General features: G+C 56.0%; 4 protein-coding genes across 10 annotated transcripts; 3 read left to right on the plus strand and 1 right to left on the minus strand.

Moving 5' to 3' along the window:
* Positions 1 to 3,033: 3,033 nt before the first annotated feature.
* SCGB1C1 (secretoglobin family 1C member 1) lies at positions 3,034 to 4,462 on the plus strand. Its single transcript, XM_032149225.2, has 3 exons — positions 3,034 to 3,088; positions 3,645 to 3,844; positions 4,307 to 4,462. Exons 1-3 carry the CDS (start codon positions 3,034 to 3,036, stop codon positions 4,337 to 4,339), a joined length of 288 nt encoding a protein of 95 aa, XP_032005116.1. The 3' UTR covers positions 4,340 to 4,462.
* A 1,184-nt stretch (positions 4,463 to 5,646) lies between these two features.
* On the plus strand, positions 5,647 to 9,155 carry CIMAP1A (ciliary microtubule associated protein 1A). Of its 2 annotated transcripts, none has more exons than XM_032149227.2 (7): positions 5,647 to 5,935; positions 6,179 to 6,295; positions 6,443 to 6,643; positions 7,081 to 7,182; positions 7,346 to 7,467; positions 8,265 to 8,405; positions 8,841 to 9,155. In XM_032149227.2, the coding sequence occupies exons 2-7, from the start codon at positions 6,187 to 6,189 to the stop codon at positions 8,928 to 8,930; spliced, it is 765 nt and encodes a 254-aa protein (XP_032005118.1). In that variant the 5' UTR covers positions 5,647 to 5,935; positions 6,179 to 6,186; the 3' UTR covers positions 8,931 to 9,155. The 2 variants fall into 2 exon arrangements, with proteins under 2 accessions (XP_032005118.1, XP_058294117.1); XM_058438134.1 differs by having other exon boundaries at positions 5,673 to 5,939; positions 8,841 to 9,150.
* Positions 9,156 to 11,662: 2,507 nt separating this feature from the next.
* On the minus strand, positions 11,663 to 16,253 carry BET1L (Bet1 golgi vesicular membrane trafficking protein like). The gene is made up of 4 exons (XM_032149229.2): positions 16,019 to 16,253; positions 14,677 to 14,768; positions 14,336 to 14,392; positions 11,663 to 14,194 (listed from the first exon to the last, which is right to left on the minus strand). The coding sequence occupies exons 1-4, from the start codon at positions 16,035 to 16,037 to the stop codon at positions 14,027 to 14,029; spliced, it is 336 nt and encodes a 111-aa protein (XP_032005120.1). The 5' UTR covers positions 16,038 to 16,253; the 3' UTR covers positions 11,663 to 14,026.
* A 1,196-nt stretch (positions 16,254 to 17,449) lies between these two features.
* RIC8A (RIC8 guanine nucleotide exchange factor A) lies at positions 17,450 to 24,159 on the plus strand. Of its 6 annotated transcripts, XR_009213028.1 has the most exons (11): positions 17,450 to 17,641; positions 17,963 to 18,022; positions 18,111 to 18,701; positions 19,272 to 19,363; positions 19,952 to 20,102; positions 21,479 to 21,574; positions 21,678 to 21,822; positions 21,900 to 22,044; positions 22,362 to 22,560; positions 22,686 to 22,791; positions 23,292 to 23,435. XR_009213028.1 is itself a non-coding variant. In XM_058437062.1 (10 exons), exons 1-10 carry the CDS (start codon positions 17,558 to 17,560, stop codon positions 23,708 to 23,710), a joined length of 1,845 nt encoding a protein of 614 aa, XP_058293045.1. In that variant the 5' UTR covers positions 17,450 to 17,557; the 3' UTR covers positions 23,711 to 24,159. The 6 variants fall into 6 exon arrangements, 4 of the variants coding, with proteins under 4 accessions (XP_058293045.1, XP_032005121.1, XP_058293046.1 ...); XR_009213029.1 differs by lacking the exon at positions 22,686 to 22,791 and having other exon boundaries at positions 23,292 to 23,409; XM_058437062.1 differs by lacking the exon at positions 22,686 to 22,791 and having other exon boundaries at positions 22,362 to 22,481; positions 23,350 to 24,159.
* The last annotated feature ends 64 nt before the right edge of the window (positions 24,160 to 24,223 follow it).

Raw genomic sequence — 24,223 nt, forward strand, 5'->3', positions numbered from 1 at the left:
CTTGTTCCATTTTCCAGATACAGAGTTATAATACAAATATAAAATGGGGCAAAGACAAAAACCAATTCTTCTATATAAACTAGTGAATTTTGTAGTTATTGTAATCACATTAGTCAGGGTTCTCCAGAAAGGCAGAATCAATAGGATATATGTAGATAGACAGATGAGAGAAGATTCATTAGGGGAATTCGTTCACATAATTATGGAGGCTGAGAAGTTCCACAATAGCCTGTCTCCAAGTTGGAGAACCAGGAAAGCTGGTAGCATGGCTCACTCCAGATACAAAGGACTCAGAATCAGGGAAGCCAGTGGTGTAGCTCTGATTCTGAGGCCAAAGGTCTGAGACCCTGAAGTTCTGATGTCAAGGGCAGGAGAAGAAAGATGTTTCCATTTCAGAAGGAGATAATTCACCTTTCCTTTTCCTTGTTGTTCTATCTGGGCTCTCAACCAATTGGATGGTGCCTGTATTCCTCCATTTTTATACAGCTATGAAGAAATACCTGAGTCTGAGCAATCGATAAAGAACAAAGAGGTTTAATGGGCTGACAGTTCCACATGGCTGCAGGGGCCTCACAATCATGGCAGAAGGGGAAGCAAAGCCGTCCTTCTTCACATGGCAGCAACAAGGAGAAGTGCTGAGCCAAAGGGGAAAAACTCCTTATGAAACCATCAGCTCATGAGAACTCACTCACTGTGATGGGAACAGCATGGCAGTAACCACCACCGTGATTCAATCACCTCCCACTGGGTCCCTCCCACGACATGTAGGGATTATAGGAACTACAATTCAACATGACATCTGGGTGGGGACACAGCCAAACCATATCAGTGCCCATCCACACTGGGTCATGGTTATCTCAGTGTCTTCCAGAAACACCCTCACAGATATGCCCAGAAATTGTGTTTTACCAGCTATGTGTGTCTCTTAATACAATTAAGTAGATATCTAAAATTAACCATCAGAATATTTATGCCCGATTCATGGCTGAAATTTCAGGATGAAAGCTATGAAATCTCTATTTGTGTTTGTATATATATTAATGTATTTATGTATATGTGATGTTTTCTTAACTCCAGATAGCATTGAAAAATTCATTTATAAAATCCTCAAAGTGCTCCATTCTAACTTGGCTTAGAAAAAAAAAGCATTCATAAATAAATATTCACCAAACTCCTAAAAATATAGGAATTGATCAAATGTTTTTTAAGTTAACACGATTTGGATAAAACTTAGTTAAATAAGATTAATATAATATTTTTGGTGTAATAAAACAACTGTGTCTTCAAAGTTATCACTATTGAATATAAAACAAACATAAATTCCTATTCTGCTTCAGTTCTAGTCAAATAAGCTAATATGATACTTACTAGAAATGTAAAATCTTAAAGCTTATAGATTTGATTCTAATTAATTTGTCACTCTTATGGAAAACATTATTTCTTTGTTTTATAGTTAAAAGATATACATGTATTTAGAGTTAGCCAGCTGGACTCAGTTTAGATGATCCCAATTTTGTTGCAACATACAAAGCATCACAATCAGGAGCCAGTCGAACATATGCCTTCTTCTCTTGATCAGGACGAATCAGGGTGGTGACCTTGGCCACATCACTGTCATCGAGCTTCTTCTTCACAGCCTGTTTGATCTGGTGCTTGTTGGCTTTAACATCCACAATGAACACAAGTATGTTGTTTTCTTCTATCTTCTTCACGGCTGACTCAGCGGAAACTTGATAGCATAGTGGTCAAGCTTGTTTCTCCTGGGGGTGCTCTTCTGAAGATATTTGGGCTGCCTCCGGAGTCGCAGTGTCTTGTGACCAAAATATGCCACCCCAAAACCTAATCCTAACCCTAACCCCTAACCCCTAACCGTAACCCTTACCGGTGACCCTACTGTATCCCTAACTCCTGACCAACGTTGATCCCTAACCCTAAAGCCCTTACTGTAACCATAATCCTCATCCTAACCCTATCCCTAGCCTTAGTGCCATCCCCCAGGCTTTTTCCAGGATGGGATTTTATGTGATTGTTTGGAATAGGTGGGAATCTCTGCTCATTTAGGAGTCCTTCAATGTAACAAGGATCTCGGTCTTCACAGAGACCCTAAACGCGTGTGGCCCAGGGTCCTATGGACGCCATCAGCCAGCAGGTGGCAGTAGGGGCCCTTTGGATTTGAGTCGTGCAGCTCAGTCAGACGGCTGGACTGGGACACCCCTACACATGGTCTCTCTTGGCATGGTTTTGTTTGGTGACTCCAGGTGTCCCAACCTCCTGTGTCCATTGTAATACGTCCTGGGACCATCTCCCCCAGGGCCTTCGACCTCTCCTTGCTGTCCTGGCTACTGATGGAAGATGTACCTCCAGCCTGTCCCATTCCTCACTTCCTGCTGAGACCTGGCCCTGGCATGGCCAGCTCTATGTTCCTCAGACCCTCAGGCCACCTTCTCTCTTCTAGGCACTGCCACTGGGCTCCTCCCCACCCCATAGATCCACAGCCCCCAGGTAGTCCTACAGCTGTGTCCACTCATGCAGCCTGCACCCCCTTCCCCTAGTCGGCCACCCCATCTGAGTAGTGAGGGGCCCCTGCCTGATTGGCGACCCCCAGACGCAGACCCAGATCACACAGCACACGGATAAGAGGAGGGATTCCCACCTTAAAAGAAAGGCATGGGACCAAGCCCAGATCCCACCACCCTCGGCCTCAAGGGCAGGCATGACTAGAGGCCCTTGGTGGCCAGGACCCACTGCCTTCTTCACCGACCAGCTGGCATGGCCTCTCACCAGTGTTCTCTCCTAACACACCTGTTCTCTCTCTTACACACCCTAAAGCCGCTTGCCAACCACCTGTCACACAGCCACTCCATGCCTGTTGCTGCTTGGCACCCACTGGGGGCCAGGGATGTGAAAAAACCTCATCTGAGCTGGCTGCCAGGTCCTAATGGGCAGGTCCGGTCCGCCCTCTGGGAGAGGTGCTGTCCAGTGAGGCATAAAATCCCAGGATTCTGGCTGGAGGCAGCTCCTGAGACTGCCGGCATGAAGGGGAGCCATGCCCTCCTGCTGGTGGCCCTCACCCTGTTCTGCATCTGCCGTGAGTCTGTGCCACTGGGGTTTCCAGAACATTCAGGGGCAGGGGGTGGGGGGGGTACCTGAGAAGGTAAAATCCTGGCATCAGGCCCCTGCAGTGAACACTCCACCTGCTTCTGTCACAGAAGTGAGCAAGGATCCCGCAGAACCCGTGCCCACCCTACTCCACCCCAACCAAAGACAAAGCCCAGCTGACCCAACACCAGCCCAGTGTCTCCTACCCCAGCCCAGTCCAGCCTGACCTGACCCTTCAAGCCTCCGGTCATACTAGCCTCTCATCAAGGGAAATTTTCCCCACACCAGGAGCTTCACTTTCCTTCCCTGGTGATCCCAGGGAATGCAGAGTGGAAACTGGAGCAGCTAAGATTAAGGGTGATGTGGATGGGTCTTCGGGCAAGGTGGAGTTGGGGGTGTCGTGGAGGAAGCCCTGGGGAGGAGAGGTGGGCATTGAAGGGGAAGGTATGGAGACCATGGAGGTTGGAGCCCTGGGGCAGGTCCAGGGCTGCAGTTGCACCAGAGTAACCCTGTCCTGTCCTGGCATCATCTCGCTTGTGATGCAGGGATGGCCACAGGGGAGGACAACGATGAGTTTTTCATGGACTTCCTGCAAACACTACTGGTGGGGACCCCAGAGGAGCTCTATGAGGGGACCTTGGGCAAGTACAATGTCAATGAAGATGCCAAGGCAGCAATGACTGAACTCAAGTCCTGCATCGACAGCCTGCAGCCAATGCACAAGGCGGAGCTGGTCAAGCTGCTGGTATGAGGGCAGGGGGGCACCCCATTTTCTAAAGACCTGCAGCCTTACCAAGACCACCCAACACAGCACCCCCACAGCCTACTCCACCCACAGACATCCACCACCCACAGACATTGGACCCGCATCAGCCAGCTCAAGTGGACACCCCAGACCTCCTGTCCACCGAGCAGCCCCCAGACTCCATAGACCTGCTCCTCCCCAGTCTGTGGGATACTCCTCCATGCACACATGTGAACATACACAGAGATCCAAACGCAGGTGCAGACATGGAATGCACGCTGCGTGCACACATGTATAAACACATTCACACGCATGCTCACACTGGGATATGCACACACACCTCCCAGCTGCTGGGAGGAGATATGTCAGACCCCCCCACTGAGGGCCTTGCTCGCCTGATGGAGCTGTGGCTCTCCACTTATTGAGCACAGCCCTCTTAGTCCACATGTGTCTGCCTTCCAGGTGCAAGTGCTGGGCAGTCAGGACGGTGCCTAAGTGGACCTCAGACATGGCTCAGCCATAGGACCTGCCACACAAGCAGCCATGGACACGACGCCCACTACCACCTCCCACATGGAAATTTATCCTCAAACCGTTTAATCAATAAAGGCTTCCGCACCTCAGGCTCTGGTTCCTGTCTCTGCCCCCACAGAGGCACACACAAATGGGGACATCAGGAACACACTCAGGGACACAGCCACACACACAGACCCACATACAGAGGGTCCCGCTGAAGGAGCACACGTGTGAAAGTCCCCCACAGAGGGGCACACAGGGTCCACACAGAAGCAGGCACACCACAGGCAAGACCCAAAATGGAAATCCAGGCAGACGCCATGTAGGCAGGTGGACAGAGCACGGAGCCAGACAGCACCGCGTGGACATCCAGAGGGGGCCTCTGGAGGGGGCGTCCGGAGGGAGACGGGCGGCAGAGGCAGCGGTATGAGGTGGGAGGGACAGGGAGCCCCAGAAGGAGGAAGTGTCCTTGACTGGGTGGACACAGACCCCATGTCGCCCATGGGGCGACACACAACCAGCACAGACCCTGATCCTTACCCTGGATCCCAGGCTCTCCCACCGCCAGAACCTTCCAGCATCTCAGTTGCCCAATCTATGGTCTCTTCTGGGGGCACAGCTGAGTGGAACTGCCCCATCCTTGGCCACCCTGGGTGCTGAGCCCTGACACTTCACTGCCCCGGCCCTCCTCTCCACACCTCTGTCCTGTCTGCGCCTGGCAAGGAGGCCACGCGGTGCTGTCGGCACTGTGCTCTGTCCACCTGCCTACATGGTATCTGCCTGGATTTCCATTTGGCTGAGGGAGCCCTAGGGAGGGGGCCCTGGAAGACTTGGTTACAGGGGACCTGGTGAGGGGACCCAGTGAGGGGGACTTCATGAGGGGGTGCCTGGTTGAGGGGACCTGGTGAAAGAAACATGGTGACAGGGCCTGGTGAGGGGCAGTCTGGTGAGGGAACTTAGGGGAACCTGGTGAGGAGCACCTGGTGAGGGGACATGGTGAGGGGACATGGGGGGGCCTTGGTGAGGGGACCTGGTGAGGGGAACATGGGGGGGCCTTGGTGAGGGGACCTGGTGAGGGGACATGGGGGGCTTTGGTGAGGGGACCTGGTGAGGGGAACATGGTCAGGGGGACTTATAGGGGTGTCCTGTTGGGGGGACCTGATGAGGGGACCTGGTGGTGAGATCTGGTGAGGGGATCAAAGGCAGAGGCCGTTGTCTCGGTAACACAGATAGAATCCAGACCCTGTCATCCCACAGAGCCACATTCTAGAGTTTAGAGTGAGGGGCCTCTCCCCAATTCTGTAAGCCCCTAAGGACAGAGCAAGGCCTTTCTCTCCATGCTCCTTTTGCGGGAACTCCCTGGCACCAAGGCCAGGGGGGAAAGGACGGTCTCTGAGGAGGATGGGCCCGTGGGCTGCTCTGAGTGCTGTCCCTGCACCGAAGAAGTTATAGTTCCCTCCCGGGCGGCCCCCTCCCTGCCCCTCAGCACAGCCTCAGTCAAGAAGTTCCCCATCTTTGATCACCACTCCAAGTAGGGGAAACCGGCCCAGGGCTCCCTTAGAGCCAAGAGCAGTGGTGAGTTGAGGGCCAGCATGGACAGCAACTCTGGGTTACAGTTAAGCTGATGAGGAACTCACAGTCCCATGCAGAAAACTCCTGCCGTCCCTTACTCCTGGCTCCCAGCTGGAGATCCCCACTGAGGAAGCTGTGGCAGGTCCCCCACTCAGTGTCAGCAAGAGCAGGGACGGGGACATCAGGGGCCAGCATGGGACAGGACCGGGCCTCCCAGCACCTGGTAACCCTCTCACTTACGGGCAGAGCTGGCCATGACGGAGGAGGTATGGATGGGCACCTGGAGGCCCCATCGCCCCCGGGGACCCATCATGGCCCTCTACAGCAGCCCTGGACCCAAGTACCTGATTCCACCAACAACAGGTAAGAGCCCGAGAGACTGTGGGGGAGGGTCGGGAGCCAGGCGGGCAGGTGGGGGGCCCGGGAAGGGCCTGGGGCTCAATGCCTGACTCCCAGCGGGCAGAAGGGCAGGTCAGGCTCCAGGCTGCTCAGGGCCCACTGCGTCCACAGGCTTCATGAAGCACACATCCACCAAGCTGCGTGCGCCAGCCTACAGCTTCCGTGGGGCCCCCATGCTCCTGGCAGAGAACTGCTCCCCAGGGCCCCGTTACAATGTAAACCCCAAGATACTGAGGACTGGCAAGGACCTTGGCCCTGCCTACTCTATCCTGGGGCGCTACCACACCAAGACCATGCTGACCCCTGGCCCAGGTTAGTGACCCTGTCTCAGGCTCCTGCCCCGCGCAGCCCCGGGCCTGCCCCTCCCTGCTGGGTGCCCCTAACCTCATGTCAGCAAGGGTGTGGGAGAGCTCAGCCATCCTGGCCCCTCCCGTCCCACCTTTCTCTCTTGAGGGGTCACCATCGTGCCTGGGCAGAGAAGACTCTGGCCCGAGAGCCCAGCTCCGCCCTGGACCTTTCTCTGCCAGGCCGACGTCAGACCCCACTCTCCCTGCTCAAAAATAGCCTTTGTCTCCCCAGCCCTGAAGTCAGCATTTCCATCCTGGACACCCCCTGACCAGACTTGGTCACCATCTGTGTTGGAGCCCAGAGGCCCCATGCCTAGAATGTTGGGGAGTCCTCCTTGAGCCCCCAAACTGGGCTGCATACCCACCTGCTTGTCCCAGCAACCCCCTTGGTTCCTTGTCCAGGTGACTACTTTCCAGAGAAATCCACCAAGTACGTGTTGGACTCAGCGCCCAGCCACTCCATCTCTGCCCGGACGAAGACATTCCGAGTGGACAGCACCCCAGGTCCGCAGCAGCCCCAGCCGTCCTCAGCCAAATGAACCTGGGGATCCTGGGTGGGGTGTGTGAGATGGGGCAGCCTGACGGCTGATCTCCAGAGTTGGGGGAGAGCCCCAGTGAAGGAGCAGTGGGCGCTGTTCCGGCCTGAGGCTCCACGTCCACCCTGCAGGCCCTGCTGCGTACATGCTGCCCATGGTAATGGGGCCCAATACCGTCGGCAAGGCCTCCCAGCCCTCCTTTTCCATCAAGGGCCGCAGCAAGCTGGGTGGCTTCAGCGACGACCTACACAAGGCAAGCGTCACCCCAACTGAGAACAGAGAATCACCCCCAACCATCTGAACCCTCCCCCAGAACCCAGGACCCACCAGTTCGGCCCTGCCTTGCCGATGCCCCTCAGCCCCCTCAGCCCTTCACCCTCTGGGTGCCTGCCACATGCTGGGGTCACACTGCAGTGGTGAGGAGGGGCAGGCAATAGGCCAGAAGGGAGAGGCCCTGGCCCCAGCATGGACAGTGCTGAGGACAAGAGATGGGGTTTAGGAAGCACTGTCTGGAGAGAGAGAGGCAATCTTAGATAGGGTAGCATGGAAAGATGAGGAGGAGGAAAAAATAAACCGTGAGCTATTTGGGGGAGGAGGGTCCTGGTTTCAGAAACAGCCAGTGCAAAGGCGCTGGGTGGCACATGCCTGAGAGCTTGAGGGGCCTGAGATGGGGAAGCAGCATCATGGCACCCAACAGCCCTCGTCCATGTTGATTTTGCCAGCCCCAGGCCCTCAGGTCCAACGGGGCAGCGACAGCCTCTCTCACACATGCTCAGCGAGGTTCCCAGGACTGGCACACGCTGGGGATGCCATTGCCAGCGTGAGGCTGAAATGGAGGAAGTGGCCCCCACAGGAGGTGCCCCACAAGCAGTGGGGTGTGGTCTCCACAGTGTGACAGAAGACAGAAGGGGACCTTGATGCACGGGCACCAACTTGTAGCTGACCCTGTTGACTCAGGGCCTGAGACCCTCCGTCCAAGCTTGCTCCCTGTCCTCCAGGGCCACACGCCCTGGGTAGGCCGAGTTTGTCTGAACCTCCTTTACCTCTCAGACCCCAGGTCCCGCAGCCTACCACCAGACTGACGTGCAGGTGACCAAGTGCAAAGCTCCGCAGTACACCATGGCTGCCCGTGTGGAGCCCCCAGGGGACAAGACCCTCAAGCCAGGACCAGGCGCCCACAGCCCCGAGAAGGTCCAGGAAGAGCACAGCTCAGAGGGGTCAGGGTGGGGTCGGGGGCGTGGCCCAGAGGGATGTGTAGGAAAGAGCAGGGAGGGGGGTTGGGACACAGACGAAGGGAAACAGGGTCAGGCTATGGAAGGACACAGCCAAGAGGGGGTGGAGGGGTGGGGTGGGGAGGGGAGGCACCTGCGCCCTGAGGACCCTGTACATTTCCAGCACTGGCCCCACAGGTAACCCTTCAGAGACACGGAAGCAGAGACCCTGCCCTTTTCCCTAGACACTGTGACAGCTACTACTGCTGAGTGCTCTGTGTTCAAACCTGGGAGCATAGCTTCTGGCCACCTTAGCCCCAGGTTCAGGAAGGACAGCAGCCCAGCCCCAGGCAGGGCAGAGACCTGCAGGTGGGGGCAGGGGCGCTGGCTCCTATCACAGCCCCTCCTCTCCCAGGTGACCCTGACCAAACCCTGCGCCCCGGCTGTCACCTTCGGCATCAAACACTCTGATTACATGACTCCCCTGCTTGTTGATGTGGAATAGCGCCAGCCCTGCTGTGCCCCATCACGCCCAGCGTCTGCACAAGATCCACCCGGCCACAGAGCTCGAGGCTGTCTTCACCAGCTGGGCTGGCCAGCCTGGCCCTGCAGGGCAGAGCACGCTTGTTTGGGCAATTGTAACCAGTTACTTTTTTTCTATGCTATTTTACCATTTGTTAATCTTGTTTTCTGCTGTGCCCAAATTATTTAATAAATCAGATTGTATTAATAAGGGTTTGTCTTGGGGGAAGGATCAAGCTTTTCCAGAAACGAGCCCCCGTAGGCTGTCAGTACTTGCCCACAAGGGGCCCCATCCTGCCTTCTAGGGCCCAGGGTCAGCCTGGTGAGATGGGAGGGCCCAGGGTCTGTGTGGGGAGAGACGGTAGGGCCTGAGTGCCCCAGACACCCTGCTCCACACTGTCCCTCCTGAAGCTTTCTGCCTTGAACCCGAAGACGGCCACACCCGTGCTCATCACCTCTGAGCAATGCTGTGTCCCTTCCCTTGAATCTGGACTGCAGCCTGTGGGTGTCCTGAATAATGGGGTATGGCAGAAGTGATGCCACCAGGCTCCTGAGGCCAGGCATACAACATACCAAGGAAACAGCTTCTGCCTGGACACCAGAGCCCACCCCACCCCCACCTTCTGCCACGTGTCCACGTTTGCTCCAGCACCAGCCATCATGTGAGGAAGCTCAACCATGGCGAGACTGAATGCACCATCCCAGGCAGTCAGCCCGGCCGGGCCCTCCACTCACCAGCACTGACCTCTGGACCTGTGAGTGAGCCTTCAAGTGAAGGCAGCCCCAGGACCACATCTCCCAGTGAGGCCTCGACACTGTAGAGGAAAGACAGCCAACCCTGAAGTGTGCCCGTCTCAAATTCAATGAGACATGATAAATCATTGCTATTTTACGTGAAGTTTTAGGGTGACCTATTACACATCAATGGGTAATACAGGGAGTACAAGGAAGACATGGACAGGGAAGGTGGGGTATCCGCTGGGCCTGAAGAGGAATTCCAGAGGCTGCCCAGGAGTCCAAGGCCAGGCCTCAAGAAGTGGAGTCTGGATTTCAACTCAGGCTTTCAGGCAGGTCACTTTAGGATGGGTGACCTTGACAGACACACTGGTAGGACCATCACCTGCACCTGTATAAAGCACAATACAGCTGCTGACCTTCACTTAGCTGTGATCATGCCAGGCTGTCTATTTGAAGCACTTCATGTTTAATCTTTTTTTTTTTTTCTGAGATGGAGTCTCGCTCTGTCGCCCAGGCTGGAGTGCAATGGCACAATCTCAGCTCACTGCAACCTCTGTCTGCCGGGTTCAAGCAATTCTCCTACCTCAGCCTCCCGAGTAGCTGGGATTATAGGCACGTGCCACCACACCCGGCTAATTTTTGTATCTTTAGTAGAGACGGGGTTTCACCATGTTGGTCAGGCTGGTCTCAAACTCCTGACCTCGTGATTCACCCACCTTGACCTCCCAAAGTGTTGAGATTACAGGCATGAGCCACCACGCCCGGCCAACTCACTTATTCCCTAAGCGGTGATGCTATCAGGATCCCCATGTGCGTTTCAGGAACTTGGGCAGGGAAGGGTAACACAGCAGGAAGTGGGTGAGTGTGGGGCAAAGGAAGAGAGATCAGACTGTCTATGTAGAAAAGGAAGACAAAAGAAACTCCATTTTGATCTGTACAAAGAAAAATTGTTCTGCTTTGAGATGCTGTTAACCTGTAACGTTAGCCCCAATCCTGTGCTCACAGAAACATGTGCTGTATTAAATCAAGGTTTAAGGGATTTAGGGCTATGCAGAATGTGCCTTGTTAACAGTGTTTGCAGACAGTATGCTTGGTAAAAGTCATCACCATTCTCCATTCTCTATTAACCAGGGACACAGTGCACTGCGGAAAACCACAGGGACCTCTGTCCGAGAAAGCCTGGGTATTGTCCAAGGTTTCCCCCAACTGAGACAGCCTGAGATACGGCCTCGTGGGAAGGGAAAGACCTGACCGTCCCCCAGCCCGACACCCATAAAGGGTCTGTGCTGAGGAGGATTCGTAAAAGAGGAAGGCCTCTGTTTCCCGCATGTCCCTGGGAACGGAACATCTCGGTGTAAAGCTGATTATTCGTTCTGTTCTAAAATAGGAGAAAACCACTCTGTGGCTAGAGGCGAAATATGCTAGCGGTGATACTGCTCTGTTACTCTTTGCTACACTAAAATGGGTAAAGAGAAACCTAAATCTAGCCTACGTGCACATCCGGGCACAGTACCTTCCCTTGAACTTATTTATGACGCAGATTCCTTTACTCACGTTTTCCTTCTGACCTTCTCCCCACCATCACCATTCTCCCTGTTCTCCTGCCACAATCCCCTTGCCGAGATAGTGAAAATAGTCATCAATAAATACTGAGGGAACCCGGAGACTGGCGCCGGTGCGGGTCTTCGCACGCTGAGTGTGCCGGTCCCCTGGGCCCACTGTTCTTTCTCTATACTTTGTGTCTTCTTTCTTTCCTCCCTCAGTCTCTCGTCCCACCTGATGAGAAATACCCACAGGTGTGGAGAGGCAGGCCCCTTTCAGGTGAGTCTGTGGCTGCTCTGCCCAAAGTCAACCCTGATGGGGTGAATGAAGGGGCAGGGTTTACAGCACCAGTGCTCATGGCCAGCCTGTGGACCAGGGTGAGCTCTAGACAAAATTCCCTCAAATCCCAAGGAAATGAGGACAGAGACCATGTGATTAGTTCTTCATGAGGTTATGTTTACTACAAATTTTTATTGTTGACGTTTCTCATCCTGAAATTATGGGATATGGCCTAGCAGTTTGTTCTCACTTGGCAGAGTGGGTAACCCTGGCTCTCACACTGAGCCCCCAAGAGTCCTTTTGGTTTTACTGGTGTCAGGGATTACAGTCAGCAAACCCCACTCATTTACAGGGTCAGGTGTACAGGGCTGAGCTGGAGGATTAGGGTCAGGGCCCCTCAGGAAACTCTGGTCTGGCACAGCAGCAGCAGGGATACCACTCTCCCTTTGTGGAATCCTTCTTAATACAAGAGTGAGAAGCAGAAGAGCAAACCACAAAGGAAGCCCAGCTCAGACCCCAAAGTACCTGGGAGGGCTGCAAACAACCATGGAGATAACAGAGTCGGGGAGGGAACACAGTGACTGAGTCTTAGAGACAGCAAAGCACCTCTCCAGCGAAGGCCACTCCGAGATGCAGCCTAACTTCCTAGTTTGCATCAGCAAGATGAGGAGGCACCACCATGGAAAGAGCACCTGGGGTGTAGCTGGTTACCACAGCTCAGCCACATTCCCCAGAATTGGAGGTCAGCCCTCCCTGGCCCAGGAAAATATGGGGGATGAAGGTTGGCACCTGCAGTGACCAGATGGAGATACAATGCAGGCAGCTGCTACCATGCTTGGTGACCAGGGTACAAGCCCCTGATGAGCTTGCCATGGCAGCCAAGGACACTGGTGCCGGAGGAATGACACGGGCCTGCAAAGGGACATCCAAGGAGGGGGAAGCAAGCTGGGAGCAAGACCAGCCCAGCTAGGTTTCAGGGCAACAGCAAAGCCCCAGAGACATGGAGGCAGATGAATCGACCTTGCTGGGTGAGAAGTGAGCTTGCACTGCATAGGGGAAGAAGAAGGTGGACCCCACTCCTCCAGGAGGCTGACAGTCTCAGCCAGGTACAATGGAGGGTCCAGGTCACAAGGAAGGGGGCTATGGTGAGCGTGCATGGAGAAAGGTGGGCTTGCTGTGTGGAAGGAAGGAAGGGAAGGGTGAGCAAAGTGGGGCTGCAGGCACCAGGCTGTGGCTGATCTGTGGTCAGCCTGGAGCTCAGAGGCAGTTCTGGATTGACAGGACACATGGTGTGGCCACACAAGTGGGGGGACAGTGATCCCACAGTCCCCAGGGAGTGACTGGGAGGCAGAAGATTGGAACAGGACAGAGAAGGGCAAAGAAGCACATGGCTCATGCTTTAAAGGTGTTTTTATGCCAAGACAAGGGGCGAGGACCTCATCTTGAGGTGGGAAGAAGTCGTTGCCCTGCCAGTCCAGCGGTTTGAACATGAGCCCAGCCCAGTGGACAGGGAAGGCCCAGGGAGAGGTGGGTAGGGAGGGCATCCTGCAGAGGCTGGGGACAAGGAGGATGGCACAGAACGCCATCACAGCCAGGGGAGTCTGGCAGGGCTTGGCGGAGGCGCCAAAGTTACCAGCAAGCTAAAAGGCAACAACTGATAGCCTTCACAGGAACCTTCTTGTGTAGACCCACAGAAGCTCCCCGGCCCTGCCTGCTTTGCCTGACTCTGAAATGCCAGACAGGCCCATTTCTAGGTCTGTTCTCCTGAAAATACATCTTTGGTGCTGGGTAGATCCTGAATCCTGAGAATACAAGTTTCTGCTCCTGGATACACAGTCACACGACCCAGAAGGATCCCAGCCCAGTGGCTAGGCCAAGGCTGCAGTCCACTCCTTCATCCACAACTCCAGTTCTCCCCAGGGGTCTCACTCCATCGTAGGCGCAGATAACTCACAGCAGGGTGGCCTGCACTGGTCTGCCCATGCTCAGCAACCATGGCCAGGAGTAACTGCCATCTCCAGGCTGAGAAGCCTCAGTCGGAGGAGATGACACCCACTTAGGGTTCACAGCCCCTTCCTGTGTCAGTTCCAGGAACCTTGGATCACAGACATGGCCTCAGGACACGACCGTGGAGCCTTAAGATGTCAGAGTCCCAAGCGCTGGGAGAAAGGCTGCAAGACACAAGTGGCCATGTCTGGGATTCAACACCTGCTCTGCTCAGACCTGGCTCCTCCAGACACACTGTGGCCCCAGCTCTGCCTGGGTCTCTAGCACCTGGGGGAAGTGGGAGGGGCTGGGCCTTGGTTTCCCCGAGAGAGTCCCTTCCACACATGGGACCAGCCAACATGAGCTCATCAGGTCACAGGCAGCCGCAGCCTCCTGCCACACAGGAAGAAGATTCCTGACCCACGATTATAATTGCAAAGGAGTATTTTGTAGGTAAGTCCTCTGGAGCCCAAGACACCAGGCAGGGAAGACCCTGGCTGCCCTCGGCACCCACAGACACCAGCTCCCACTGGCTCACGTCCTTGCCCTCGACAAGAAGTAGGAGAGGATGAAGAAGGCCACAATTAGACCCACGGCCATGCCACACAGAAGCTTCCGGTTGTCTCGTCCGGACCTTGCCATTGTGGAAAAGCGCTTCATGCTCCCTGTAAGCAGGCCGGTCGTGCTTGTGAAATCCGAGTCCTAAGGGAGGAATCCCAGCAAGATCACACAGAAGTGGTGATTTGACCACCCACCCGCACCAGTGCTGAAGGAGACACTGCAGGCTCTGCAGCAGGTAGTGCTGGGGCAGGGCACTGATTCACACACACTGTGGGCCCTTACCATGCCATCCAGGTACCGGTTCTGATCCTCTGCATCCCTATCGATGTCCAGGGCGAGCTGTTCATCAGACAGAGAGGGCAGGGTTGAGCCAGAGCAGACACATAATACAGCACTCACCCTCCCCAGACCAGACAAACCCTGCCAACAACTCTGCCAGACACAGTGGGGCAGCAGCAGATAAAAAGGTCCAGGTGTCAGCGGGGGCCTCATGCAGGTGAGCACAGCCATGAATCGGGCGAGGATGGAAAACTGCCCGAAACTCCTCTGGGCCCTCTGCCTTCCCTCTGATCCCCATTCCCCAAAGGCACCAAGTGGAGGTAAGAGGACAGACCACCACTGACCGATTTGAGCCTGGTGACTTTGGAGGCCAGGCTGTCAGCCATTCGCTTGTTCTCCCGGTCTAGAATCTCTTCCACAGCGCCCGGGCTCTGAGCTGAGACAAGAGAGGGGCTGAAGGGTTGCATCCATCGGTGAGCGCGGCCCCTGACCCCTCTCACTCCAATCACATCTGGGTGAGTCAGAAATCTAGGGGGCCCTAACCTAGGTTCCAGCAGGTGAATCTTGCACGAGACAGGCTGCATAAAGGACGATGTGTGTAAGGGCCTGTCATGTGAACACATGTCCTGTGTACACATCAAGGTGGGGATGGGCAAGCACCCACAATGAGTTTGGTCCAACCAGCACCTTCTGAGACTGTGTGGCAAAAACTGGACCCAGCCCTGGGGTGCTAGTATGATGTGACACTTGCATCCAGGGAGGTAACCATCTGTGTATGTGGAGCCCATTCTTATAGAAAAACAGTAAACTCTGCAAAGAGCATAGGAAAGACTTGGGAAAAGTACCCAGCGGGGCAGCAGAAAGGCTCCTGCAGGGACGACCTTTGAGCAGAGGTGGCAAGGAACCAGGACAGAACATTGGGAAGGCCCTTTACCGCACACAAAATGGCTGAGCAAAGTTCCCAATTCCCCGAGATGGGAGCTGAGGTCGACCAGGAGCGGGATCCTTGGTCTGCATCCCACATGGGGCTTCCTGCAACACCCAGGGCAGAGTGCTTGCAGAGGCCTGGCCTGTGGCCGGCTGGGCCAGGTGATAAAAAATTTCTGTCACATCAGGTACGTGAGAACCACCTCCTCCCTAGCTTCAATGTAAGGAAGGGATGCCAGCGTCCTTCCAACCACTTCATGTTTATCAATTCTTTAAATCATCATAACAACTCAGAGAGACAGGCATCAATATCCCACTTTGCAGACAAGAACACGGGCTCCAGGAGGGGAAATGGAGCCACCGAGGCCCAAGTTAGTAAGAGTCCTGCTTGGACACCAGCGGAGCACAGCCTCTACTCCTAGGGCCTGGCCTCAGGACCTGTCGAATGCCGACTCCCGCTCACCCCGAACCCATGCAGAACGATCTCACAGAGGGCGGCGGGGAGTGGGGGGACCCCGCTGCTGCGCGACCCCTCACTGGAGCTGCTGGGCCGCCACGCCCGCCTTCGGTCCTAGCGGCAGTGCCGGCCGAAACCCGGCCCTGCTCGGACCCGGAAGGATCCGAATCCGCCCCCCTGACAGGGTCCTCTCGGCCGACGTCACCCCAGTGGGGCCAAAGGCAGGCGCACGCGGCTCTACAGGCAGCGGCGTCGGTTTCGGCCCGGCCCTGCCCCCAACGGCTCCGCTCTCCCGCGCTCACCCCGAGCCCAGTCCGCCATCGTGCCCTGCCCCGGCTCCTCGACGCCGACACCGACGCGGCCACAGCCGCCTCAGACGTGGCGCAGTCACGAGGAAAGGGCTTCCGGCCACGCCCCCAGTCAGCGATAGCCCCGCCTCCGCACCGACCACGCCCCTAGATGGCCCAGCCCCTTCCGCTTCGGGCTCTCTGACTTCCGGCTTAGGGCCGAGGGTGGGGAACCGCCGGCGGCGAAGGCGATGGGAATAGTTGTGACTTATTTTCAGCACTGTCGCCCAGACAGTAGCGCGATCTCAGCTCACTGCAGTCCCCGCCTACCGGGCTCCCAAGGTGCTGGGATTACAGCACCACCGCGGATATGACGTTTGTTGTTCCTGTGAACGTGGGGCGGGGCGGGGCCGTTTGCTTGCTCAGTGCCAAGACGATGGCGGTGGAAAGACGCTTCTGTGGGTTAGGTCCTAACGGTTAGGAAGGATTCACAGGCGGGTCATGAGGAAGGAGCAGGCCCCTCGGGCAGAAGCCCGCGAGGAGCACTGGGTGTGGTGGGGGCAAGGGTGCCTCCTCTGTCAGGTGGAGATCGGCGCCTCGCTCGTGCCTGCGAGTGCGCGCCGCGTCGAATACAGGCGTACAGAAAGCACTACAGGAAAGTGAAGCAGGGAGAGAGACTGGGAGGCGGCGCGGGGACTGGGGGCCGTAGACGCCTTTGCTCCCGGGCACTTGTTAGAAGAGCGAGTGGACCGCGCTTCCTGTGCGTCACTGAATCCTCATGACGGCCACTGAAACGGACACGCAGGATCTTTGCTTTTCAAGAGGGAACTGAGTCCGGGCCAGACTGGGTTGCTCCCCTTTCTGTCGGCCCCTCACGGCCCTCCACCTTTGCAAGTGCTGCTCCTTCTGCCTCGAGTGGCTCCAGTCTTTTCCCGGCTCACTTCCCACCGTCCGGTGTCAGCAAAAACGGCACTTCCTCACAGCCCGTTGCAGCCTAGTAGTCGCCTTTTGCTTCCTTTGAAGCACAGCCCTGTGACCGCCTCATGTCCTTTTGTTTTTGTCTCCCTTCCCCTCTGGAACATAAGCTCCACAAAGGCAGGGACCTGGGAATCCCGTTCGCCTGCATTCCCCAGCAAACGCCTAACGAACCCAATGGCCTAGGACTGAAAAGTCCATTCCACTTCGGCTTTCCCCTCTACATCCCATCGGTTCTGTGGAGCTCCAGGGGCATCACTGTGTGTGTGGCAGGGCACGGTGGGGGCTGAGATCCTTTCCTGTTGGAAATTCTGGCCCAAGAAGCGCGGGTCACAAGGAAAGGGGTCAGTTCGGTTCAGGGCGACTCAGCCCCCCGACTTGGGTCTTAAAACCTCCGAGCCGCCAGCGCTGCCTCAGGCCGCGCCCCCTTAAAGCGCCACCAGACGCCGCGCCCCGTCCCGGCCTCCCCCGCGCGCTGGCGCGGGGCTTTCTGGGCCAGGGCGGGGCTGGCGAACTGCGGCCCTGAACGGCTGAGAAAGGGCCCGTCCCGCCTTCGCCGCGCCGGGTCCCGGTCGCGCCATGGAGCCCCGGGCGGTTGCAGAAGCCGTGGAGACGGGGAAGGAGGATGTGATTATGGAAGCTCTGCGGTCGTACAACCAGGAGGTAAGCGGCCGCCTGAGGCCGGGGGGCGGGCACGGAGGAGGTGGGGCAGGGTCGTGCGCGGGTGGCAGGGAGGGTGTGGGTGAGGCAGGGGCTGTGTCAGCAAGCGTAGGGGACGCGGCGGGGTGCGGGGGGCAGGTCTGGGATGCAGTGTTGCGGGGAGAGTGGGGGTGCACCCGTTGGGTGGCAGGTGTGTAGGGATGGGGGCGAGTGCAGACCCTGCCATCTGTTCTGAGCAGTGGCTGCTGCCTGAGTTAGAGGCCAATAGGCCGCCCCCCATCAGCGGACGCGGATCCTACCCCTCTGTGGATTTGAATTCACTAGTTCTCTCTGCAGCACTCCCAGAGCTTCACGTTTGATGATGCCCAACAGGAGGACCGGAAGGTGGGTGCTGGCCCAAGGGGTAAAGGGGCAGGGACGGGTAGCCCCAGGAAGAAGGGCCTGGTGGAACCGCTCTTCTCCCTGCCCACAGAGACTGGCGGAGCTGCTGGTCTCCGTCCTGGAACAGGGCTTACCACCCTCCCACCGTGTCACCTGGCTGCAGAGTGTCCGAATCCTGTCCCGGGACCGCAACTGCCTGGACCCGTTCACCAGCCGCCAGAGCCTGCAGGCACTGGCCTGCTATGCTGACATCTCTGTCTCTGAGGGGTCCATCCCAGAGTCCCCAGACATGGATGTTGTACTGGAGTCCCTCAAGTGCCTGTGCAACCTCGTGCTCAGCAGCCCTGTGGCACAGATGCTGGCAGCAGAGGCCCGCCTAGTGGTGAAGCTCACAGAGCGTGTGGGACTGTACCGTGAGAGGAGCTTCCCCCACGATGTCCAGTTCTTTGACTTGAGGCTCCTCTTCCTGCTAACGGCACTCCGCACCGATGTGCGCCAGCAGCTGTTTCAGGAGCTGAAAGGAGTGCGTCTGCTGACTGACACACTGGAGCTGACGCTGGGGGTGACTCCTGAAGGGAACCCACCCAAGCTGCTTCCTTCCCAAGAGACTGAGCGGGCCATGGAGATCCTCAAAGTGCTCTTCAACATCACTCTCGACTCCATCAAGGGGGAGGTGGACGAGGTGAGCGCTGACCTGAACCCATGGATGGGTCTCAACGCAGCTCCGACATTTCCTGGACCTGCCTCCCAGTGGGTACCTTCAGGTTTCTGGGTGTCAGACATGGAGAGGACAGGACCTCCCAGCCTGTTGGGACAAGGCCAAGGAGATGCCAGTTCTGGGCTGCGACCTCAGGGAAGGCTTCTGAGGAAAGTAGAGGCCCCTTCTGGCTCTTGCTGCCTGGCAGGAGGGCTGTGTGGTGTCCGGGGAGACTGTAAGAGATCCTCCACCACGAGGCTGTGAGTGGGGCTGAGACAGAGTGTGACTTCATCCCAAGGGTATGTGTTAACATTCCTAATCAGGGAAGTGCTCTTAGAAGAATACTCATGGAGTTTTTAGGAAGACAGCAGTGGTCATCTTTTGCCCCCAGCACTACCCACAGTCACCTAGGAAGACCCCAGGGGACCAGGTACGCAGTACAGGAGGTGCACAGTCATTGCCACACAGTCCTGGAGTGCAACAGACAGTGGAGCCTCAGCAGGCAGCAATGGGATGAGTGGGGCTCCTCACAGGAACCCTTCTTTCCTTGATCAGGAAGACGCTGCCCTTTACCGACACCTGGGGACCCTTCTCCGGCACTGTGTGATGATTGCTACTGCTGGAGACCGCACAGAGGAGTTCCATGGGTGAGGATGGGGCTTTTTCTGGGAGGGAAGTGTGCCCACATGTCTAGATGGTCGTCCTCAACCCTGGCTGTGAACCAGAACTCACCTGAGAGCCCAGGCCCCACCCTAGAGGGTCTGACTTTGTCTGGGTGAGTAAGACTGGACATCGGTATATTTCCAGAGAATACTGAGTGCTTCTAATGTGTGGCCAAGACAACAGCCATGAATTTGGGGGCAGGAATGTGCCAACTGGGCCTTGGGTAGTGGCAACAGTGTAGTATTTACTAGGGCATATTGGTTCCTTGTCCCCGTTTTTGGTCCACCTGCCCCTGGGCTGGTCTGGGTTTCCAGAGATGGTCTGGCGCTTTGGCTCAGACAGGGTGGGGGAGGCAGGGTGTCTCAGTGCCCCCACTTCTCCAGGGGACCCCACTGTACAGCTGAGTGGCAGTGCCTCTCAGATCAGTCCCTGCCCTTGGCTTTGGTCCCTAGCGCTGCCCCTTTGGGACTCACATGCCAGCTCATGTAATGTGTGGTTCAGCGGGGGCGCAAAGATTGCACCTGTGCTGAGGGATTAACACTATTGAGACCCCCACCTCCATCTGCCCCCAGCCACGCAGTGAACCTCCTGGGGAACTTGCCCCTCAAGTGTCTGGATGTTCTCCTCACCCTGGAGCCACATGGAGACTCCATGGAGTTCATGGGAGTGAATATGGATGTGATTCGTGCCCTCCTCATCTTCCTAGAGAAGCGTTTGCACCAGGTAGGCTGGGTATGGCTGTGCAGGCTCCCCCAGTGGCTCTGGCACTGGTTCTCCTGCACAGCTGTGGTCAGTGCTTCTACACTGTCCACACTGGTAAGTGGAGATCGTCTTGGTGGTGTGATATGGGCGATTCTTCCCGCTATTCTGTGGTCCAGCCTGGCAAGACGCCAGACCTTTCCTCCATGAGAAGCATGTGGACACCTTCCACACACTTGAAGGTTTCACTTCTTAAATCTTTGTGGATCTTTATTGAGTGGTCCTGAGAAGCCCCCCAGTCCCTGCTTTTAACTCTTAGACACAGGCAGCCCTTGATTACAAACATAGCTGTCCCTCAGCATCCTGAGGAGACCCATAGGAACCTCAGATCAAAGCTTCCCTCTGACTCCTGTGACTGCACTACAGGGCATCTGGACAGCTGGGGCTCTAACCATCTTCCAAGAGCTTGCAGAAAGCAGGCTGGAGTACAATAAACCGAGATTTAGTAGACCTCCTGGGAATCTACCTGCCTAAGCAAGGGACACACATGGTGCCTGCGAGCAACTCAGGATAGGGAGCTAGCATTGGACACACACCTGGGGGGTTGTCTGTGCCCGTCGCTGCCACTGCTGGTGCTGGGGTCCAGGCACATTATGCTAGGAGGGTCAAGAACTCCCTGCTCTGTCCATGAAGTACACAGAGCGGGGATTCGGTTCTCGTTTCTTTTTGCCACCAACATCTGAGGGCAATGTGTGTGCCAGTCTAAAGCTTGAATTGCTTTGTGTTTTCTTCCCAGCTCTGGTTTATAGTTGAGGTAATTAGACTTAAAGCAGTTATTTCGGCCGGGCGCGGTGGCTCACGCTTGTAATCTCAGCACTTTGGGAGGCCGAGGCGGGCGGATCACGAGGTCAGGAGATCAAGACCACGGTGAAACCCCGTCTCTACTAAAAATACAAAAAATTAGCCGGGCGTGGTGGTGGGCGCCTGTAGTCCCAGCTACTCGGAGAGGCTGAGGCAGGAGAATGGCGTGAACCCGGGAGGCAGAGCTTGCAGTGAGCCGAGATCGCGCCACTGCACTCCAGCCTGGGCGACAGAGCGAGACTCCGTCTCAAAAAAAAAAAACAAAACAAAACAAAAAAGCAGTTATTTCTCCCAAGTCACAAAGCTTACGAGTACCTCTGAGTTACGCTCTATCCCCGTCCTTTTCAAAAGTGACACAGACACCCACCACCCACTCTTGGCCTTACGCTGACTAACTGCAGAGGGGCTTCTTCCCAAACCTCTGCCGCCAGGACCAGCTGCTGTGTATGTTGGTGGGAAGGGGCGGTGGGGGGGTGTAACTCCGTGCCAGTCTCAAATTAGGCAGGGGCACAGCCCCGGTGACAGAGAATCCTCTACAGACACACAGGCTGAAGGAGAGTGTAGCTCCCGTGCTGAGCGTGCTGACTGAATGTGCCCGGATGCACCGCCCAGCCAGGAAGTTCCTGAAGGCCCAGGTATGAGGCTGAGGAGCTGGTGCTCCTGGGGGATGTGGTTTCCGCCCTGATCACAGACCCTTGGCTGCTCCAAGCCCAAGCTTAGGGATGGCCACCTCCCCAGGTGCTGCCCCCTCTGCGGGATGTGAGGACACGGCCTGAGGTTGGGGAGATGCTGCGGAACAAGCTTGTCCGCCTCATGACACACCTGGACACGGATGTGAAGAGGGTGGCTGCCGAGTTCTTGTTTGTCCTGTGCTCTGAGAGTGGTGAGTTATGGAGACCCAGGTCCCAGCCCACCCCACCTCAGCCAGGCTTGCACACTGACCTCTGCCTTGCCCCTCAGTGCCCCGATTCATCAAGTACACGGGCTATGGGAATGCTGCTGGCCTTCTGGCTGCCAGGGGCCTCATGGCGGGAGGCCGGCCCGAGGGCCAGTACTCGGAGGATGAGGACACAGACACAGATGAGTACAAGGAAGCCAAGGCCAGGTGTGTGCCCCCAACACACCCTCGGGTCTCCATTCACAGCCCCCTAGTCCCTGCTTCCACACCCATGTGGACCCCTGTAGGGTGGGACAGGACAACAAATGGGCAAGACCTTCCAGAATCAAGCACCTGTTCCTAAGTGCTATCTGGGATACCAGAAGGTGGCAGATGGCAGGAGCTGGTTACCTGTGCCGCTTCTGGAGGGAGGCCTCTTCCTGCAGTCGCCTTGCCCACCTCACCCCACTGGGAAAATAGGTGGCTTGCCTCCTGTCCTGGAGAGTCACTAATGCATTCCCCACATTCCACCCACGGGGAAACAGCATAAACCCAGTGACCGGGAGGGTGGAGGAGAAGCCGCCTAACCCTATGGAGGGCATGACGGAGGAGCAGAAGGAGCACGAGGCCATGAAGCTGGTGACCATGTTTGACAAGCTCTCCAGGTGTGTGGCATGACAAGGAGGGGCCTGCAGCAGGGAGAAGGGAGAGCTGACCCACATCCTGTCTTGTGAGCCCCAGCAGGTAGGATCAGAGGAGAGCTTAGGATCCTGGTATTAGGTTGCATTGCTGATGTTTGAAATCACTTGCCCTGGAGGAAATCCCCCAGGGGATGGGTATATTGAATCAGTATTGTGCCCCTTTTACAGATGATAACTGAGGCCCAGAGAAATTAAGAGACTGTCTAAGGCCGGGCATGGTAGCTCACGCCTATAATCCCAGCACTTTGGGAGGCTGAGGCAGGTGGATCACAAGGTCAGGAGATCAAGACCATCCTGGCCAACGTGGTGAAACCCCGTCTCTGCTAAAATACAAAAAAACAAGTTAGCTGGGCGTGGTGGTGGGTGCCTGTAGTCCCAGCTACTTGGGAGGTTGAGGCAGGGGAATCACTTGAACCCGGGAGGCAGAGATTGCAGTGAGCTGAGACTGTGCCACTGCACTCCAGCCTGGCGACAGAGTGAGACTTCCTCTCAAAAAAAAAAAAAAAGACTAATGTCGCCAGATTTATTGCAGATGGCCCAGTGTCCAAATTAAGAGCCTGCTTAAGGCCAATTTAGATATTTACATTAGGAAACTGCTTAAAGCCAGGAGGTAGCCGTTAGGGTTTGGGCACAGTTAACAGAAGGTCCAACCAGGCTTCCCCAGTAAATGGGAGCAGCCTACTTGGTGGAGGAAGGTAGCAGCCAGGGGTGAGCAGGACCCCTGCCTGGCCAACTGGGCCCCTTCCCCAGCCCCATTGCACCTTTCCCCAATAGGAACAGAGTCATCCAGCCAATGGGGATGAGTCCCCGGGGTCATCTTACGTCCCTGCAGGATGCCATGTGCGAGACTATGGAGCAGCAGCTCTCCTCGGACCCTGACTCGGACCCTGACTGAGGATGGCAGCTCTTCTGCTCCCCCATCAGAACTGGTGCTGCTTCCAGAGACTTCCTTGGGGTTGCAACCTGGGGAAGCCACATCCCACTGGCTCCACACCCGCTCCCACTTTTCCATCTTAGAAACCCCTTCTCTTTACTCCCAAGGTTCTGTTCATGATTTGCCTCTGGTCCAGTTTCTTATCTCTGGACTGCAATGGTCTTCTTGTGCTAGAACTCAGGGCTCAGCCTTGAATTCCACAGACGAATACTTTCTTTTGTCTGCGCCAAGAGGAATGTGTTTGGAAGCTGCTGACTGAGGGCAGGGTCTACCTGGGCACACAGAAGAGCATATGGGAGGGCAGGGGGTTGGGTGTGGGTGTCTACAGAGCAAGCACATCTGGGATTGGCACGCTGGCAGAGCCAGCGTGTTGGGGCATGTGCTGCACTTCCCAGGGAGAAAACCTGTCAGAACTTTCCATACGAGTATGTCAGAACACACTTCCGAGGTATGTATGCTGTGTTGTTTCTGTCCTGTCTTCACTGAGCGCAGGGCTGAAGGCCTCTTAGACATTCTCCTTGGTCCTCGTTCAGCTGCCCACTGTAGTATCCACAGTGCCCGAGTTCTCGCTGGTTTTGGCAATTAAACCTCCTTCCTACTGGTTTAGACTACACTTACAACAAGGAAAATGCCCCTCGTGTGACCATAGATTGAGATTTATACCACATACCACACATAGCCACAGAAACATCATCTTGAAATAAAGAAGAGTTTTGGGCAAAAATGTATGTGTGAATATATGTGTAAATTATCAAATAAAGGGGCCAGGCAC

This window comes from Hylobates moloch, unplaced genomic scaffold (assembly GCF_009828535.3).
Source record: "Hylobates moloch isolate HMO894 unplaced genomic scaffold, HMol_V3 SCAFFOLD_4, whole genome shotgun sequence".
NCBI classification, from domain to species: domain Eukaryota; kingdom Metazoa; phylum Chordata; class Mammalia; order Primates; family Hylobatidae; genus Hylobates; species Hylobates moloch.

Bases quoted from the DNA above. Each gene is read 5' to 3' on its own strand.
- SCGB1C1 (XM_032149225.2), top strand. From the start codon at position 3,034: ATGAAGGGGAGCCATGCCCTCCTGCTGGTGGCCCTCACCCTGTTCTGC. The intron at 3,089-3,644 runs GTGAGTCTGTGC...CTTGTGATGCAG, and splicing joins CACCCTGTTCTGCATCTGCC to GGATGGCCACAGGGGAGGAC. The intron at 3,845-4,306 runs GTATGAGGGCAG...TCTGCCTTCCAG, and splicing joins CGGAGCTGGTCAAGCTGCTG to GTGCAAGTGCTGGGCAGTCA.
- RIC8A (XM_058437062.1), top strand. From the start codon at position 17,558: ATGGAGCCCCGGGCGGTTGCAGAAGCCGTGGAGACGGGGAAGGAGGAT. The intron at 19,364-19,951 runs GTGAGGATGGGG...ATCTGCCCCCAG, and splicing joins CGCACAGAGGAGTTCCATGG to CCACGCAGTGAACCTCCTGG. The intron at 21,575-21,677 runs GTATGAGGCTGA...CCACCTCCCCAG, and splicing joins GGAAGTTCCTGAAGGCCCAG to GTGCTGCCCCCTCTGCGGGA.
- BET1L (XM_032149229.2), bottom strand. The intron at 14,393-14,676 runs GTCAGTGGTGGT...TCTGATGAACAG, and splicing joins AAGTCACCAGGCTCAAATCG to CTCGCCCTGGACATCGATAG. The intron at 14,195-14,335 runs GTAAGGGCCCAC...TTCCTCCCTTAG, and splicing joins ACCGGTACCTGGATGGCATG to GACTCGGATTTCACAAGCAC.
- CIMAP1A (XM_032149227.2), top strand. From the start codon at position 6,187: ATGACGGAGGAGGTATGGATGGGCACCTGGAGGCCCCATCGCCCCCGG. The intron at 6,644-7,080 runs GTTAGTGACCCT...TTCCTTGTCCAG, and splicing joins CATGCTGACCCCTGGCCCAG to GTGACTACTTTCCAGAGAAA. The intron at 7,183-7,345 runs GTCCGCAGCAGC...TCCACCCTGCAG, and splicing joins CCGAGTGGACAGCACCCCAG to GCCCTGCTGCGTACATGCTG.